The sequence below is a fragment of the Notolepis coatsorum genome (genome assembly GCF_963971535.1).
Source record: "Notolepis coatsorum genome assembly, chromosome: 2".
NCBI classification, from domain to species: domain Eukaryota; kingdom Metazoa; phylum Chordata; class Actinopteri; order Aulopiformes; family Paralepididae; genus Notolepis; species Notolepis coatsorum.
This window is the reverse complement of record NC_140166.1, coordinates 187,576,965-187,591,869: the sequence shown is the minus strand read 5'-3', so window position 1 is coordinate 187,591,869 and position 14,905 is coordinate 187,576,965. Positions and strand designations below refer to the sequence as shown.

The following is a 14,905-nucleotide window of genomic DNA, read 5'->3' as shown; positions in this document are numbered from 1 at the left end:
GTCGCCCGGCAGCCCTACACAAAGGGATGGGGCTTTGTGAGGAAAAACACGCTAGCTTGATACACACTTGTCCCCCAGCTCACACTCTATTCGCATTCAAACTACTTGTTTTTAGATCGCCGGTAAACAACATCATCATCGTGTTGACCATGTCGATTTTACATATTTCCCCCTGCTGTTAACAGACTGTAAAATGGTAAAATGGTTATAGAGTTAATAACTTTGTAATTCTAACAGGCATTAAGATATACTGGTAGTGGGCGCCACAGTGGCGCACCATGTAGCTGCGCTCGCAGTGTAATCGCAGCGTCCGGGGTTCGAATCCGGCCTGGGGACCTATGCTGCATGTCCTCCCCATCTTCACCCAACTTTCCTCTCTGCCTGTCCTATCTCTGATAAAAAGCTGTAAAAATGCTAAAAAAAAATAAACGAATCTTAAAAAAAATTAAAGATATACTGGTAGTAGCAACACTAGCCATGTACTGTAGCTGTACCCTACAAGTTAACGCGCCCCGGATGACCCAGTGTTCTGTTCTTACCTGGAAGACGACCACCTTGCCGTCGTCAGCCTGCAGGTAGAAGGTCCAGGTGGAGGAGATGAAGCTCTGGGCAGAGCTGACGATGTCATTGCACCAGCTGGAGACAGCCTCCATGACAGAGGGAGGCTTAGGGCGGTGGGTCATGGCCTTCAGCTGCAGAGAAGGGGTGACACAAATTACATGTTGTGTGTCTATGTGGCCAAATATTGATTTTTGATGGTATCACACGCTAAATATCCTGAATGGGTCTGGCCACCTCCCTATGAGTGCAGACAGACAGAGTGCTGAGTGACCATTCTCATATATCACTATATTATAAATTGTATTACTACAGTATATATTATACAAGACTCAATACAAGAGTCTGGTGTGTGTGTGTGTGTGTGTGTGTGTGTGTGTGTGTGTGTGTGTGTGTGTGTGTGTGTGTGTGTGTGTGTGTGTGTGTGTGTGTGTGTGTGTGTGTGTGTGTGTGTGTGTGTGTGTGTCTATGTGGCCAAATATTGATTTTGATGATATCACACCCTAAATATCCTGAATGGGTCTGGCCACCTCCCTATGAGTGCAGACAGACATTTGCTGAGTGACCATTCTCACCCTCCTCCTCTTGATCTCCGGTTCAGAAGGTTGGCTGGCACAGCCGGTGCTGCAAGCCTCCTGCTCCAAGAGCTTAATATATGCCTCCTGGCAGGCTAGAGAGAGAGAGAGAGAGAGAGAGAGAGAGAGAGAGAGAGAGAGAGAGAGAGAGAGAGAGAGAGAGAGAGAGAGAGAGAGATGGAGATGAAAGGAGAGAGACGGAGAAAGAATTGAACAGGTAAAGGAGTTGAACAGGTGTAAGAATGAGAACAGAAAATTAAAGCGAGATGTTAAAACAGATATATTCAATAACAGTAATTGGTTATTGGTGAAAGACAACGTGGGAATGGAAGATACAATGTTTGCGTATGAAAGAATGTCCCGATTCGCTCCACTACATGGTCCTAATTTATTAATATGCAAGGGCCATTGAGGCCTCCGCCGCCTGGTTTAGGAGGGACAACAGATCACAGGGTTGATTCCTGATACACGCAACCCAACCTGGGTAAACAGCCTAAAGAAATCCAGACACACACAACCCCCTGAGCTTGCAGGCTTTGAAGGATGAGGGAGGGGCTTGATGCTTGGAAATAGAAAACCGCAGTAGGCTATTCTAAATTAAAAGGAAGGTTCAGGGGTTTTTAGAAGTTCATTGTAACGATCGTTTAACATCATGGGATGTTCAAAACATTTTTTTTTTGGATAATTTGGTACAGACTCTTGTTAGCGATGTTAGTGCAATTTCACTATCTCAACATTGCATGAAAGCCATTCCACTCGCTTCTATAAACTCTAGTAATAATAAGAATGTGTGACAGGACTCTTTGAAAGGACTTACATGTGACTTTAAAGGAAATGGTTTCATACCTCACTAACAGGAGGCTGGTGCCGAATGGAAAACGGTTTTAGATTTTCAGAGAAGGGGATAGTGAATTGATTGGGGTTCTAAAGATGCTGTAGGCTACCTACCTTCCCTATAAAGGGCAGAAAGGTGCTAACATTCATGCTATTTAGTTACAGCTAACTTTCCATTTGAGATAAGAACTTCAGTAACTAACAGGACTCATTGCAAAGCAGGAAAGACAGATTCTGAACTTATGTGGGTGCAGTATGCCAATTTTGATTAGTAGACTAGATAGACCACCTCAGCATCTCTGAGCCCAGGACACAAAGCGGGACAAAGAGAACAATACCTCATTATCACCCCCATCTTGTAAAGGACAGGAAAACAGTCAGACAGACAGGCAAACAGACAGACAGACAGACAGACAGACAGACAGACAGACAGACAGTATTACCTCCCTGACACTCCTCCCTGCTGGTGTTGAAGCCAGCATTGCCATTGACAAACTGGCAGATGGAGTAGAGACGACAGCCACGGTGGCATGCATTCATTATGGATTCCTAGAAAGAGAGAGAGAGAGAGAGAGAGAGAGAGAGAGAGAGAGAGAGAGAGAGAGAGAGAGAGAGAGAGAGAGAGAGAGAGAGAGAGAGAGAGAGAGAGAGAGAGAGATGCAATATTAAATAGAAAGAGGTCTGGCTAGGAGTTATTATGTATTTTGATAATGTGGTGTTATAGCTCGTCATACACTGTAGCTTGTGGAGTGCAAAAGTAGCCAAACGTGTCTGCAGAAAGAACATTCGGAAAATGTACCATTTGCATAAACTCCTGCATCTTGTGCCAGGAAGGAAGATTTACATTCACCTGCAGACTTGTCCCAGCAAAATAACGAAACAGCGCCCACGTGTGACTTCTCCGGGAACAGGGGAGACCAATAGATTCCCCTGCCCGCGACTATCACTGGTTTACACTTTACAGGCATATTACAGCGTGATGCGTGTCGCCCTTTCTCTTTACTGCGTTCCATTCGCTGAGTCCAGCGGGATTTTACCCCGAGCCCATGACAGGCTACACACGACGGTCCGATTTTTATGGGCATTTATTTGCTTACTCACCTAAACAATTATCGTCCCACAATTGCCTATAAAACACAACATCTGTACAGAGTGACAATTGCTCGAGATGCCCGTTTAATTTTCGTGAAACAAACAATTGGTGCAGTGTGCTTGAAAGCAGGTGATTCTGCGGAGCTTTAAGTGCTGTGTGATCCATTTCGCAGCAGCCCCGCACCGCACAGTGTCAGTGAGTCTGGACCACACCTGGCCGTGCAGAAGATGAGGAGGAGGTGGGAGGAAAACATCCGAAAAACATCCATGCCCCAGCCGCCCTAGCCTAGTCCCATTTTGTCCCCAACATACTGGGTTTTCTAGACAACTATTGCCCACAGGCTAATGCAAGAGATTATTGAGCATTTTTTGTTTTACAAGTGCATCCTCTGTGGTTCTCCTCCTTCTCCTCATGCCACCAGATGCGTGGCCCCGTGGATCTTAATTGCGTCCAAAGAAATGACATGTTGGTCTAGTTGATTACAGGCACCTCACGAGATTATGCTACCAGCAGTCACCTTTTGTAGTACGACGAATGGGGACTGTACGAACGCCAATGAGATGCATGGTTATTTCCGGCCTAATCGTGCACTGTAACTGTAATGTCCATTAAGACGCAGCGAAAAATCGGAGCCAGCCCAGGCGCATAAATGGCCCGTCATTACGCATCGACCCGACAACACACACAATTAGTAGGACTAGGCAGGCAGTCAGGCACCACTAGGGCCTATCCATTTCGCAACACAACGGTTACATCTCTAGTTTGTCAGTAACGGATACACAGTATTACATTTCCTTTCAGTCGTGTGGCAACAACAACAATAACTGATCATCTCATTATAATGTAATGTCCAGCTCTGCAGAGAGGTAGCACGTCTCTATAGGCGACCACGACCACATGCATCTATACACTACCACCAGGATAACTTACTTTAGCGGGGCTTTTGTTTTTGATGGTGAGCTGGCATTGCTTTTTGCAGTAATTGATGTCGCCCAGTTGGTTGTCAAACAGATCTGAGGATGATGCTGCTGCCGCCAGTCCTGCAAGAAACAGCGAGACCAGCAGCGCGGAGAAGCCGCACATCGTGCCGCCGAGCCGGAGCATCTGAACCCCGGACTAGATGATCACCACACAGCCTGCACGAGCACCGGCGCTGCAGCGGTCTCCCTTTGTGCTGGTGGTGGTGGTGGTGGTGCTCCTCGGATGGATGTTCGCTGCCTCAACCCGATGTCTCTCTCTCTGCCTTGGTAATCTTCTGCTCTGTCTGCGCTCCTCGTGTCGTCACTCGGAACATCATCACGCATGCACACGCAGCGCCCCCCCACCATCCAACTCACACGCACCCAGTGCAGAATCGCCTACACTGCAGTAGTGCATAATATGGCAATGATGGCATTAATAAAAAGGTAGCATGTAGTTGATTTAGGCCAGACTATGGCAGACACAGACACCCTGCAGCCTATGCAGCAGATTGGCAGTTTATTGTAGATGTTTTCTGCATTATGCATTGTGTATATCTCTACACACCGTATAGCTTGACGTTGCATTTAAGTCATTTAAAGGATCACATGCAGGCTAAAACACTAAAGCTGAAGACGGTAATACGTATCACAACCAGTATAACTTAATCATCAAAGCAATCACCCTATCACTAGAACAGTCGTTGACCATGCTGCCCGAAATATGTATTGTGGCCAATAATTAATTGTAACACACCTTATAATAAGATTTGTGGTGGTGTTTTTCTCCCTCCCAGGGGGGAGGCTGGGAGGGGACAAATTGGGGAGCAATAATGACTTATGACTGTGTGGGAAGACAAGGGAGGGGCATAACGTATCAACTTGAATGTTTTAGCTGTTGAGGCGTGCACCAAATAGTCACTGTAAAAGCAAACCCAGTTACCTTCATGCCACCGCAGTTAACTTGCTCATATTATCACCACAGAGGCACTTCTTCCGACGGTCGATCTAAAAGCGGTTCTGGGATCAAAATTGCTGAAGAGTGGGAATTCAAGACAGTGTGGGAAGAAGGCAGTGCTGCTACGCAATTTCTCCTTCCAAGTTTGTCTCCTATAACTCACGTATTGGAAGTCGAACTAGGGAGACAAGGACAGACGAAAAAGAGCCGCTGAAAGGCTTTGTGAACCATGCTCTCCATATTGTTCCTCGCCCTCCTGGTCCCATGCGTGTTATTCACCTCGACGCGTAAGTACACCAAACCTAGTTGTGTGAGAGAAGCCTACTACACTGTAGTAACTACAGGCAGACAGTTAAGTTTACCACGTCTGAAGACGAGATGGGAGGTGCGCTCTGAGCACTGTCATCTTCTGAAGGAGCCGACGTTACAATGTTACCCTTACCCTAAACATTTCAAGTTCAAGTTTCTGTATTAGTCATTATGTATGTTAACACAATGGTGCAAGTTTAGACAAAATATAAGTAACCTATTGGGATACGTATAGTAACTAACTTGTTGAATTGTTTCACAGGCCTATAGTAATTGTAAAAACGAGTTAATTAAAATGTAAACAGGGTACACTCTTAAATGTGGACATATATAAGTAACCTATTGGGATAATTAGTCACTAACTTGTTGAATTGTTTCACAAGCATATAGGCTTGTACTATCATTGTAAAACGAGTTAATTAAAATGTAAACAGGGTACACTCTTAAATGTGGACACATATAAGTAACCTATTGGGATAAGTCACTAACTTGTTGAATTGTTTCACAAGCATATAGGCTTGTACTATTATTGTAAAAACGAGTTAATTCAAATGTAATGACAACAGTGTGAAATGACACACATAGAATAATGGTGTGTTTATGAAATGGTAGATTACATTGACAGCAAAGCGTAGAGAGGAAATTGTTGGTAAGATTAATCAATTAAATAGTATTGAATTATCACTGTGATTAAATGAGTGAAAACCACAAAATATACCAATATCCATATAGGCATAGCATGCTAGATTGTATACGATATTTCACACAGTCCCTGTCCCGAAACAGGGTAACATCATCTTATGATCAGCCATTGGCTTTGTGCTTATTGAAATAACATACACAAATTAATACTCTACTGTAAAGGGTTTCATGTCAAAAGTTTCAAAACACTAGCTACATAGTACATACAAAAAAGTTGTATATGCATAGGCCTACTAGTTCAATATTTGGAAAATAGATTGTGGGAAATTCATTGTGGAGTGAAGATCTTCATGTATTTATAGAATTATCTTTGGGTCATACGTCATTTGTTTTGTTACACAAGTTACACATTATGCCTTCTGACAACATCTATTTACTAAATCCAGAGTCTACTTTAAGTTTATGTACAGTAACACTCCTTGTAGTGAAATACCAGCACATTCTCGTCTCAGTACAATTTCCCTCGCACCAGATCCTCCCAGGTCCAGTTAGGCTGGAAGCAGCCTATTGGCACATATGTTAGAAAGCTTGTCCACCGCCCACCTAGAGCACAGTTAATAAACCTCTACACATTAACCCTTGAATCTCCCCGAAGGAACCCAGTGGTAACATTCAGAGATATTATGCTTCTCAGAACATTTCTCATAGACATCAATCATAAGACAGACTTTAAAAGGAGCAAAGGAACCCCTAAGGTATGGAAAAGCATTCAAGTATTTCACCAACAACCTAGGGTGACCTTTTTAAGTGGTTCTTTACCAGGAACATAAATCCAGTTCATTACTGGGCCATAAATTTGTGCTGCGCTCCTGCTCTGTATTGAAGTGTTGCTAGTCCTTACTTATATGTGCTGCACTCCTGCTCAGTATTGAAGCGTTGCTAGTCCTTACTTCAAAACCACCAGGAAACATGCTAACTGCATCTCACACTGTGCAGGTTCTCAGCATTGAAACAAATCAAGCAACATTAAAAATAGATCAACCCCAGAAATTCCCCAAACCCAAGTTCTTGTTAGAAGTCCACATTGGGGGATTTTATCTTCTTTTTTTGTGATCTAGTTTGCGAATTGTATCTTCTTATAGCCTAAGGTTTATTGTTGATTCTAAATTCTGAGATTATATACATTTACATGAAGCGTGTGTATACGTCTCTGTGTCTGTGTCTGGCGACCCACCGCTCATCCCCAAAGAGGTGGCAGTGATCTTCCCCCAGGACCCGGCCTTGCACATTGGGTCCAATCTGACCGCCACGTGCACAGTGAGCTCCGAGATGGGCCTCCACGCCAGCACATTATACTGGACCCTGAATGGGAAACGTCTGGTCAGCAGCACCTATGGGCTGGTGAGCCCCACCACCCAGAGTGTTACCCTGCACCGCCTCAACGGCTCTCAGCAGCAGTCTGGAGACAACCTGGTCTGCCACGGAGGAGATGGCCATGTCCTGGCTGGCTCTTGTCTATATGTTGGCAGTAAGTGCTGGTTACACTGGCTTCCCTATTATGTGTAGAATTTGCATATGGTATGGCATGTATTCAATATGCAATATTCAACCCCGCTGTGTAAGTATTGTCTTATAAGGGCCGGGAGCCTGTGTCCTGTTTACATAGCGTGAGAAAGTGGGTCCTAATGTATGTACTGCATAATAAAGCACTGACAGAGTCAACAGAATTTTAGGAGTTGAGATGCAGGGCACATACGGTAAATATGCCCATCGAAAGAATGGAACAAAATAAATGAAAAGGAAAAAACGATTGATTTTCAAATCCAAAGGAATTCCCATTTGTGTATATTGCAATTTCTTTTTTAAATATTACATTTTCTTTTCATTTGTATATTCCTGAGGACATTCCATTGACTTACCATCATTCCTTAATGGGACACTTCTAACCCTATAACCATAACCCTAAAATTACCCCTTTTCAAATTGATGACTGATTTAATGAGCTCACTTTGAACAGTCTTCCGCCCCAGTCTGACTTCATTCCTGTTTGCATCAATGCAGACTCACAAGGACTATATTTTGATGAGGATTTATTTTTTACATTAAAGCTTTTTTTGATCATAATCTCTGTGTTATGCTTTTAAATCCTGTTTTATGAATATTCTAATCATCTCTATCCATCTCAGTGCTGGCTTAAAGTGCAGGGCTGGATAGAGCAGCCAAATGCTTTTCATGAGAACAATAGTTCACATGCCAGCTCTTCTAAATGTCAGAACTTAATTACATATGTCTCCATTCAAATCAAGTAATTACCACTGGAAGTATAGAAATTACATTGAACAGATTTATTTCAAAAGAGCATTAAAATAAATAAAAACAGACGGATATAAATTACCTGAATGGAATGTTGAAACATTTCATCTGGTTTCAACAGTAGACAAGTACTGCCATCTTTTCTGTTGATAGTTTTATTTATTTTGGCCATCTATGCATACAGAATGTAAGTGTGAATGCCAACACAGTTCTCCCTGCTGTGGTGAGAGAGATGGTCTAGACTGAGAGATAGTGTGCAATGCATGCATTGTCTGCTGTGGTCAGAAAGATAGTCTAGACTGAGAGATAGTCTGCATGCATTGTCTGCTGTGGTCAGTGAGAGATGGTCTAGACTGAGAGATAGTGTGCATGCATTGTCTGCTGTGGTCAGAGAGATAGTCTAGACTGAGAGATAGTCTGCATGCATTGTCTGCTGTGGTCAGTGAGAGATAATCTGCATGCATTGTCTGCTGTGGTCAGAGAGAGATGGTCTAGAGACTGAAAGATAGTCATGTGTATTGTCTGCTGTGGTTAGTGAGAGATGGTTCAAACTAGACTGAAAGATAATTTGTGTGTATTGGCTGCTGTGGTCAGAGAGTCAAGTCAAGAGTTTTATTTGTCACGGCATACAAGCATACAGTGAAATGCGGGGGGTCATGCCTGCAGCAATGTGCAACACAAGTAATAAGACAGGAATGAGAATAGGACATTTGTGTAATAATACAATGTGCATTAATACAATGCAATAATACAAGTAATAATAATAACAGGTATATATATGTACATAAAGTTGACAAGAGCATGGTAAGACATGCTAGGTCCTGCGATAGTGAAATACACAGTTAGCTACGGATGAGGCACTGGGTCTTATGTACACTACTATACAATGCTATGCTATACAATCTACAGTTATACTATGTGTCCTTATGCTAGCTTGCTATATCCTTCTGTTTACTATACAAGAACCACTCCCGTTCTTATTTTTTAAAGTGACCTTTTCATTGTGTAAGGTGACGGTTGAGTGTGGGCATGTGCAGCATGTGTGTGTGTGTGTGTGTGTGTGTGTGTGTGTGTGTTCATGCTAAAGTGACTGCTTAGTGTGTGAGCGTAAAGATGGTCTAGACTGAAAGATAGTCATGTGTATTGTCTGCTGTGGTCAGTGAGATGGTTCAGTCTAGACTGAAAGATAATCTGCGTGTATTGTCTGCTGTGGTCAGAGAGATGGTCTAGACTGAAAGATAGTCATGTGTATTGTCTGCTGTGGTCAGTGAGAGATGGTTCAGTCTAGACTGAAAGATAATCTGCGTGTATTGTTGTCTGCTGTGGTCAGAGAGATGGTCTAGACTGAAAGATAGTCATGTGTATTGTCTGCTGTGGTCAGTGAGAGATGGTTCAGTCTAGACTGAAAGATAATCTGCGTGTATTGTCTGCTGTGGTCAGAGAGATGGTCTAGACTGAAAGATAATCTGCGTGTATTGTTGTCTGCTGTGGTCAGAGAGATGGTCTAGACTGAAAGATAATCTGCGTGTATTGTCTGCTGTGGTCAGAGAGATGGTCTAGACTGAAAGATAATCTGTGTGTATTGTCTGCTGTGGTCAGAGAGATGGTCTAGACTGAAAGATAGTCATGTGTATTGTCTGCTGTGGTCAGTGAGATGGTTCAGTCTAGACTGAAAGATAATCTGCGTGTATTGTCTGCTGTGGTCAGAGAGATGGTCTAGACTGAAAGATAGTCATGTGTATTGTCTGCTGTGGTCAGTGAGAGATGGTTCAGTCTAGACTGAAAGATAATCTGCGTGTATTGTTGTCTGCTGTGGTCAGAGAGATGGTCTAGACTGAAAGATAGTCATGTGTATTGTCTGCTGTGGTCAGTGAGAGATGGTTCAGTCTAGACTGAAAGATAATCTGCGTGTATTGTCTGCTGTGGTCAGAGAGATGGTCTAGACTGAAAGATAATCTGCGTGTATTGTTGTCTGCTGTGGTCAGAGAGATGGTCTAGACTGAAAGATAATCTGCGTGTATTGTCTGCTGTGGTCAGAGAGATGGTCTAGACTGAAAGATAATCTGTGTGTATTGTCTGCTGTGGTCAGAGAGATGGTCTACTGAAAGATAGCCTGCATGCATTGTCTTGCGTCTCATCTTCTTCACCTTTTTTTCTTTTTTTTTCTTTTTTTTTTTAAATCTTTGTCTCCAATACGCAGTGCCTCCAGAGAAACCAGTCAACCTAACCTGCTGGTCCCGAAACACCAAGGACTTGAGCTGCAAGTGGACCCCCGGAGGCCGGGGCGAAACCTTCGTTCGAACCAAATACACCCTCAAGTACAAATTGAGGTGAGAGCCCCAGACCTGCTGCAGCTCCCAGGTGATCACCTCCCCCACCGACCGCCTCCTCAGGTCAGCTAGAGCAGTGGTTCTTAACCCTTTTCCTGTCAAGGACCCCCAAATTGAGACACATTAGACTGTGGACCCCCCCCCATTTCATAACATGGGACCTCCATTTGGGAAGATCTTTGTTGTTACAAATTATTTAGCTCAGAATAACAGTCTGTACTGTAGGTCAGGAGATAACAGTGGAGATGATCTGAATAGTCATTCATATACAGTACATTTTCTCATTGGGCTAAACTTCTACTCAGTGAAATAATAGCAAAATAAAATTTTCGGGGGACCCACTGGAACCCCCTCAAGGACCCCTGGGGGTCCCCGGACCCCACGTTGAGAATCACTGACCTAGAGACATGTATAGAATTATGCCACATACTGCCCATATGTTGTTATTACTAGGGGTGTAAAGGAACAATTTTAACATGACTATGGAAATCCAAATTGCAACCATCTGTAAAATAAATAAAAAACGTTAAGTGAAATTCACGTTTGGTTATTTGTTTAATCTATAAACATCATGCTTTGAACAAGTAACTTTGTGGTGTACGTTTTTTTTCATGTTCAATTAATGCTGACTAAACAATATGGCATTTGTAAACTGGTTACACTTTAAAAAAGTGTCAGAATAAATCCAATCAAATCAAGTTGAACCGATCTGTGATAAAAAATTAAATAAAGATTTTGTGATGTATGTTTAGTCTTTGGCTAAATAATTGTAATCAAATTGTCACACCCCTATTATATGTACTAAATGTACTCCGATCATAGAGAATGTTATTGTTAATAATGATATATTTTGTGTCTAAATTTGTCCTTAAAATAGTTTTGGTTACAAACTGAAGGGCTTTGTGCTAGTGTGTTTTGGTTGTAGTCTTCGCTCTGCATTCCTCTCTAGGTGGTACGGTAGAGAGCGGGAGTGTGAGGATCACACCTCCACGCAGCAGCGCTACACCTGCTATATCCCCCGTGACCTTGCCCTCTTCACACCCTATGAGATCTGGGTGGAGGCAACCAATCAGCTGGGCTCAGCCACATCTGATGTCATCACCCTGGACATCCTGGATGTGGGTGAGTCAGTCAGTCTGGTATCACCAAGAAACACACTCTTCTGTTTCTCTTCTTTTGCCGCATTTCCTCTCCTCTCCTCTCCTCTCCTCTCCTCTCTTCTCTCCTTTTCTCTTCTCCCTTTTTCTCTTCTTCCTCTACTCTTCATTCCTCTCCTGCCTCTCCTCTCCTCCTTCCCCCTCCTCTCTTCTCCTCTCCCTCCCTCCTCTCCTCTCTTCTCCTCTCCTCCCTTCCCTCCTCCTCCCCTCCCCTCCTCTCCTCCCATCCCCTCTACTCTACTCTCCTCCCCTCCCTCCCCCTCCTCTCCTCTCATCTCCCCTCTTCTCTCCTCCCCTCCCTCCTCTCCTCTCTTCTCCTCCCCTCTTCTCTCCTCCCCTCCTCTCCTCTCCTCTCCTCTCCCACTCCTCTCTTTGGCAGACCTCATATGGACAACACACTTTCCTGTTTCAGACTTTTATGATGTTCTCATCTTTCCCCATAATGTAATGGGTTCTGGCTGAAACTTTAAAAGATAAACTGAATTGTCGTAAAAGTTAACCGCACATCAGATGCTCTGACTAAATGCACTCGGGTTTTCACTTTGAGGGAAACGCTGTTGATATATGAGACTTGAAATGCATTTCTTCTCCCAGTGTACATTGTACTACCCAGCCCCCCCTGCCACTAATTCCAGTGTACACTGCACTACCCATACCACTAATGCTCAGTCTCATGGCCTCCACTGCATGGTATAATTCATCAATGTATGCGTATTGATTATTCATATCATATAGCTAAAGTGCTTAAGTATGCTTTTGTGGTCAGAAAGAGAGAGAGAGGGGAGGGGTATGTTGTACCCCCCCTACCGTGCCTTAACTTGAGCTACAATAATAACAAGAGGAGGACGGGTCAGTGTCGTCATAGAAACGTTTGAAAATGGCTTCCCCTGTTACAACTGGGAGACAAATCACGCTCTAGGAAGTAGCGTTGTCTCCCAAATTGGGGCAGTGACCCATCCTCTTCTTATAGACCTTGACCCATTATGTGCCAGAGATCCTGAGTAGTAGGGTAGGTAGCTAGAGGGCTATGGAGGCTGGGAGTGGGAAAGGAGGAAGAGGGGGGTGGGGTAATGCCTAATGCACAACACATCACCAAACGCCTGCGTCTTCAGACCCTCAATAGCAGAAACAATAAGCTGAGGAATTCTTCTGTCTTGATTTTCCCACGAAAGAGATAGAAACAATAAAGTCCATCAAGCAGCAAGCTGCACCGGAAATGAAGGGAGCAACGGATTTCTCAAGCAGAAACCCGCAAATGACCCACCACGGGCTCTATGGGGCAGGCAGAAGAATGTCTGTTTCTTTTGGTTAAAGTACAGCATTAAAATAGATCCTTTGGATGATGCTGAGGCCAGAGGCAGTGTAGCCTGGCAAACGTTCTGTGTTTAATAGGATAAAATGGACATTTATTTTTTAATGTATTTTTATGTATTTCAATTTTTATTTGTATATGAAATGTGGTTCCTCTGCCAGTGTAAATCAGTTTTACCAGACATGTTCATGTGACGGCTGTGTTCCCTCTTTGTCCTCCATCATTCCTCCCATCAGCTCAATCAAAAGTACTTGATTTCGTAATAACGTGCGGCGCCTGTGGACCAACTCCAGTTGTAATGCCAGTACCTGAGTCAAGGGCAATGGCAGGATATACCCAGCATAGCATGCATGTCTTGTTATGATGCGGGAGGAAACCGGAGTAGCCGCAGGAAACCCACAGAAACAAGGGGAGAACATGCAACTCTATACAGAAAGGCCCCCTGCTGAGGCATGAACCCATGACCTTCTTGCTGTGAGGCAACTCTGTGCCACCGTACCACGCAAGCTTTATTGTAGGGGGAAAGCATGTTTTAATTAACGTTGGAAGTGCAGACAACAGTACTTTCCATATTGGACTGGGAAGGGGAGAAGAGAACAAACACAGACCTGATTACCTCTGCCAACCCCAAAAGAAAAGTCAGAGAGTCGGAGAGTAACGGAGGGGGTATGGGGTGTGGAGTGGGGGTGTATGGAGGGGGCAGTAACAGGGGGGGGTATGGGGTGTGGAGTGGGGGCGTATGGAGGGGGCAGATTTCAGGGAGAAGGGACATGCAAAGCAATAAAAACAGAAGAGTCAGAGAGCATTAACACTTTCATTGCCAGCCATGTGGTGCGCCTTACCCCCCTTGAATGCCACCACCCACTTCAATGATAGAGCTCTCATATTTGCAAACGCATAAACTATGTCTTAAATTATGGCTATGTGTCTAATCTGGCCGTCGCTTATCAATGACTTGTTTGCAGTCAACATTGTCGAAACGGATTGTTTTTTAATCGATTTTTAATTTCCGTTTTATACCATTTTGAAAAACGCTAGTTTTTTTTAAGTTTCAGGAAAATATAAAGATTCTGTGATAATCGCCCTTTACTGGAATATTCTGGAATACACAAAAAACTTTGACATTTTTCGGCCTATTTATGAATCGTTTTCAAATAAACGCTAAATTATCGATAGTATATGTGTACTTATGCACGCTATAGAAGCGAGCTGAAAAATCGATTATCTCATTTCCTGATCAGCACACACACACACACATAGGGCACGTGTTGATATCTCTGTGAAAAAAGCTCTGATTATCCTAAGACTGGTCAAATAGATTCCTTACCTCAGATCAGATGTAGGCTTGGGTGGTATTACGGTATACCAGGATATTTCGAAATCCCGCCGGTATGATTCTCAATACCGTGACGTCACAGACTGCTATTACACTGACACGGATTTGATTGTAGTGCACAGCACGCGCCAGCAGAGGGTTACGTGGCTATCGTTCCGGGAGCTAACGTTAGTAGTACTAGGCTGGTGCTGGCTAACTGGCTATCGTTCTGGGAGCTAATGTTAGTAGTACTAGGCTGGTGCTGGCTAACTGGCTATCGTTCTGAGAGCTAACGTTAGTAGTACTAGGCTGGTGCGGGCTAACTGGCTATCGTTCTGAGAGCTAACGTTAGTAGTACTAGGCTGGTGCGGGCTAACTGGCTATCGTTCTGGGAGCTAACGTTAGTAGTACTAGGCTGGTGCGGGCTAACTGGCTATCGTTCTGGGAGCTAACGTTAGTAGTACTAGGCTGGTGCAAGCTAACTGGCTATCGTTCTGAGAGCTAACGTTAGTAGTACTAGGCTGGTGCAAGCTAACTGGCTATCGTTCTG

At 43.8% G+C, this 14,905-nt stretch overlaps 2 protein-coding genes across 2 annotated transcripts in view; one reads left to right on the top strand and one right to left on the bottom strand.

Moving 5' to 3' along the window:
- The window catches only part of tmem59l (transmembrane protein 59-like), a 37,467-nt gene extending 33,172 nt beyond the window's left edge, over nt 1-4,295 (bottom strand). Inside the window, exons 1-4 of the mRNA XM_084307445.1 lie at nt 3,991-4,295; nt 2,411-2,516; nt 1,134-1,228; nt 540-692 (exon numbers count right to left, since the gene is read on the bottom strand). Coding sequence (XP_084163571.1) covers nt 540-692; nt 1,134-1,228; nt 2,411-2,516; nt 3,991-4,164 — 528 coding nt within the window. The 5' untranslated portion in view covers nt 4,165-4,295. The remainder of the gene's footprint in view (nt 1-539; nt 693-1,133; nt 1,229-2,410; nt 2,517-3,990) is intronic.
- A 685-nt stretch (nt 4,296-4,980) lies between these two features.
- The window catches only part of crlf1b (cytokine receptor-like factor 1b), a 36,655-nt gene continuing 26,730 nt past the window's right edge, over nt 4,981-14,905 (top strand). Inside the window, exons 1-4 of the mRNA XM_084309055.1 lie at nt 4,981-5,264; nt 7,178-7,456; nt 10,442-10,571; nt 11,521-11,693. Of these exons, the coding sequence (XP_084165181.1) occupies nt 5,207-5,264; nt 7,178-7,456; nt 10,442-10,571; nt 11,521-11,693 (640 nt within the window). The 5' untranslated portion in view covers nt 4,981-5,206. The remainder of the gene's footprint in view (nt 5,265-7,177; nt 7,457-10,441; nt 10,572-11,520; nt 11,694-14,905) is intronic.